Here is a 4,214-nt window from a genome sequence, read left to right as displayed (position 1 = left end):
CTGCGAAAAAAGAAAAAAAAAAAGCTGTCTGGGTGGCGGGGCCCTGGCCGCCATGCCCAGCGGTATGTGGGAACACTGCTGCCAACCCATTAATTCTTGGAGAAAGACTTAGGCAACAGGTTGACCAAAGACAAGAGGATCTCGGGTTGTGGTTGGTTTGACACAGGAACACTCAGCTGTAAGGACTGCTTAAATACTGCACACCGCTGGAAACTCGAACCTTCTGCCCGTAGAAGCTTAGGGTTCAGTTGAGATAGAATATACATCTAAAAGACAGCCACTGAGAGAAATGAGGGTAGAATTTTCCAGAAATGCATGTCAGTCCTCAACCAGGGCTATGAAATGGAACTTCCTGCGAAATGGAAGTGTTCTGTATTTGCCCTGCCAGTACGGGAGCCACTAGTACTAGCTGATGCAACAGAGAAGGATTTTTAATTTAATTTGATTAAGTTTAAATATCCACACATGGCTAGCGGTTCCGTGTGGATCGCACATCAGTCATGCTGCCTCCTCCTCCACCTAGAACTTGAGTGTTTCCTGGGGGCGTCCCCTGGTGAGCAGTGGGAGGCTCGTGGCTTTTCTCCCAGAGGAGAAGCGGCATGACTGGTCATGATTCACAAGGACATCATGGAGTGACATGCCCATGTGCATTGGGAAGCTAAGTGGGGCCACATGGAGAGAGGCTGTCACGGGCTGAATTGTGTTCTCCCCACACCAATTCGTATGTTGAAGTCCTAACCCCCAGCATCTCTGGGTGTGACTATTTGGAGACAGGCTCTCTTTTTCAAGAAGTAATTTTGGCTAAAATGTGGTCATGTGGGCGGGCACTAATCCAGTAAGACAGGTGTCCTCAAAAGAAGAGAGATTGGGACGCACACTACAGAGGAAAGGCCATGTGGAGACCCCATGAGAAGGTGAACATCTACAAGCCAAGGGGGAGAGGAGGCCTCAGGAGAAGCCAACGCTGTTCACAGCTTGATCGCAACTTCTAGCATCCAGAAGTGTCAGAAAATAAATGTTGGGTAAGCCCCCAGTCTGCGGTGCTTTCTTAGGGCCGCCTCAGCTGGTGAATGCAGAGGTCACATGGAGCTTTCTTTGTAGGTGCCCAACGGGATCCCTGGATGTCCTCCTCGTCTCCCCTCCCACCCCTTTTCCTGCAAAGCATCTTGGGAATCGGCTGTCGGAGAGAAACCGAGACCCCTGCCAGGCTGTCTGAAGATGTTACTCGGGTTATGAAAGTCCTCCCGGGAGGACAGACTTATTTTGAGCAATCGTCGGGCTTCTCTTGAGCAATTACAGTTTTTACAAGACTGATGGACCCGAAATGTGTGGAGTAGGCATCTCTGGAGGCCTACAGCCCTGGGGGGGGGGGAACTGGCACCGGTGGGAGTGGGGGGGGAGCACGCAGTGGGTGAGGGAGAAACAGGCCTCCCTCCGCACCGCTTGGAGAGTGTGTCTCTGCCTGGAGCCCACGGACGTAACCAGAGCCATTACAGAGGTGGCCGCACTTTGCGTATCTCTAAACACACTAAACGTTTTCTAACGTTTCTAAACATTCTCATTTTGAATGACCGAAACACGCTCGCCGGGGAAAGCTGGGCCATTCCACACTCTGCTTGACTGGCCCACCTGAGCCTCGTCTCCGAGGCTCGCTCTCAGGAGATGAGATTCAGGGTAACAGAAAATGAAGGGGAGCTCATAAAATACCAGGATGAGAAGCCCAGTTCAAACACACAGGCATCTACCGGATGCCAGAGCATCAAGACACAGGGTGCCGACCTCACGCTCTGCCTTTGAAACCTTCTGCTCTCAAAGGTCTGGCGACGCCTGCCCTGGAGGCCCCTCCAGCCCAGGTCTGGGTGTGGATTCCAGTCTGAGGGCGACCAGAGGGACACTGGGGGCTGACCACCTGGCCCGCCCTCCCTCCTGGCTCCTGGCTCCCTCCGTTCTGAGCTCCTCCTGCTCTGGGGGTGTTTTGGGCCTCGCCGTTGTGGCAGGAAGTGACCCCGACTGGGACAAACCTGGTGGCCAGTGCCGTCCTCACGTGAGGACTGGTAAGGAGAACGCTCGCAGTGCCTGGCCCTTTCTCACTGAGGGGCTCTTCTCCTTAGCCTTCCCCCTTCTCTGCCCAAGCCCACCTTTCTCTCCTCAAGGCCAGGTCCCCCCACGTCCCTCTCCCTCTCTCGTCTCAGGGGCTTTTATTGCCAAAGTTATTGTTTTGCCCACATTTGCTCCTGTCCTGTTTCGATACCGATCAATAACCATGTCTGCAGCCTGCCCTGCTGTCTTCTAACCTAGGTCAAAACTCCTCAGAGGACTCACTGACCCAGGCAGATTCCACCATAAAAAATGGAAGTCAGTAACCCCTAGGCTTTTATTTCCCTGACTTGCAAACTGCATACAAGCCAGGTTGCGTCCATTGTTAGAGCAGAAAAGGTTTCTGCCCAAGATCCAAATGGTGGGGGCATGGCCGTTCATGCTGGGAGGGGGTAGCTCCGTTTCTCATCTTTAAATGCATAATGTGCACGCTTAGTTAACTTTCAGTTCTCATTAGAATAGCATTTTATGGAACGCTTTTTATGTGTTTTTCTATTTTATGGTCTTGCAAGACGCTCCTCAAAACAGGAGGCCGCGATACGCGACGTACTAACCTACCTGGCTGAAGAGATTCACCATGCACACCAGCACGGCAAAGGTTCTGGACAGTCTGGCAGCAGAGAAACCTGTCTCACTCGATTGACACAACACTTCCCGGACTTGGTCACTGCAGGGCCCTTCCCCGTGCTACCTGCTCAACTCCGGGGAAACACTGTGCAGCAGAACTCACTTTGGGGACTTGTTTTTTTTTTTTTTTTCTCCTTTTTACTTTCTCACTCGGTATAGGATTCAGGAGGCAACCAACAGGGGTTGTGGTGGGAAGAGGGCAGAGGAAAAGTTCCCCTGAGGAGTCAGGCTGGCACCTGATCCCCACGGAAACGCCAGGCACGCTGTGGACCATGCCCGCTGCAGACTGGGCTGCCTCGCACCTCTCCAGAGGCACACGGTCCACGTGTCCCCTGCTGTCCTTGGTGCTGTGGCTTCTACTAGTTTCAGTCTAGTAAAAACTCAGAGGCAGCTCCACGCTGCACGTTATTCAAGAGACTACGGACAGATGGATGGATGGATGGATGGATGGATGGATGGATGGATGGATGGACGGACGGACGGATGGACGGACGGATAAATAAAGCAAATGTGGAAAAATTTTACCAGTTGGTCAGTTGGGGTGAAGAGTATGTGGGCGTAAATTGTGTAAGATCTTTTACTTTTTATGGAAGTTTGAAATCATCTCAAAATAAAAAGTAAAAAAAGAGAAAGATCTGAATTTGTCTGAATTAGCCTCTGGGTGAATGAAGGGGGAGGTCTGTTAAAGGTCTCTTTCCTTTTGGAAAATACAACAGGTGAACACAGTCTCTCTCGTCTCAGTGCCACTCCCTGGGGCCTTGGGCACAGCGGGAAAAGTGCTGTGCTCCCTGTTCTTGCTTGCAAGCTGCGTGACCTGAGGTGAGAAGTCCAAACTCTCTGAAACTCAGTGTAGCTCAGCAGTGAGAGGAAGCAACGCCTTCGTCATCTCTCATAATTTGGGGGGAGAGTCAATGAGATCACGAAAGGGTGAGTAATATGTAAATTGCAAAGAACAATGCAACACTAAGTTGTTAGGAAAACAAAGACTCAAACTGCTTACCAAAAACAGGTCTCGGATAAAGAACTTAGCCCGTGTCACTTTGGGATCTTCTCCTGCATCTGGTGTTGCTGTAAAAATGACAAGTGGAAGTTAGTTTAAATAGTTTGAAACAAAGATACAACTCCATGGAAAATAGAGGAGGATTACAAAGTTGGGCTACCGCACACCCACGGTGCTGAAAGACGCTTGCAGCAAGGCAGAAAGCGAAAACGTAACTTTATTTCTCTCCTTCACCTCTGAAGAAAGTTTTGCTTTTGTTTTTGGTGGTGGGGGAAGACTCCCACTCAGATAAAATGAAAGCATGCCATGGAACACTGACCAACCCCACAGCTGCCTTCCCCTTCCGAGCTCGGGCGAGAGAGAACATTCCAGAGGCTGTGGTTTTAGCAGTGGTTGTGCTCGTCTGGTCTGCATTCTCTCTCCTTAGCCTTGTTCTAGGGAAGACCTCCCCTTCACTGTTTGACCTCCGACTCAGGCATTTGGAGCCTTA

General features: G+C 50.9%; 1 protein-coding gene across 2 annotated transcripts in view; it reads right to left on the bottom strand.

Moving 5' to 3' along the window:
* GNAL (G protein subunit alpha L) overlaps positions 1–4,214 on the bottom strand; it is a 143,151-nt gene that overhangs the window by 3,907 nt on the left and 135,030 nt on the right. For both annotated transcript variants that reach the window (XM_087857481.1, XM_045815128.2), the window contains exon 11: positions 3,725–3,792. In XM_087857481.1, coding sequence (XP_087713607.1) covers positions 3,725–3,792 — 68 coding nt within the window. The remainder of the gene's footprint in view (positions 1–3,724; positions 3,793–4,214) is intronic.

This window comes from Ursus americanus, chromosome 30, assembly GCF_024610735.1.
Source record: "Ursus americanus isolate L20-20 chromosome 30, mUrsAme1.1.p, whole genome shotgun sequence".
Taxonomy (NCBI): Eukaryota; Metazoa; Chordata; class Mammalia; order Carnivora; family Ursidae; genus Ursus; species Ursus americanus.
Note: the sequence above shows the minus strand (reverse complement) of the source record. Positions and strands in the feature narration are given on the sequence as shown.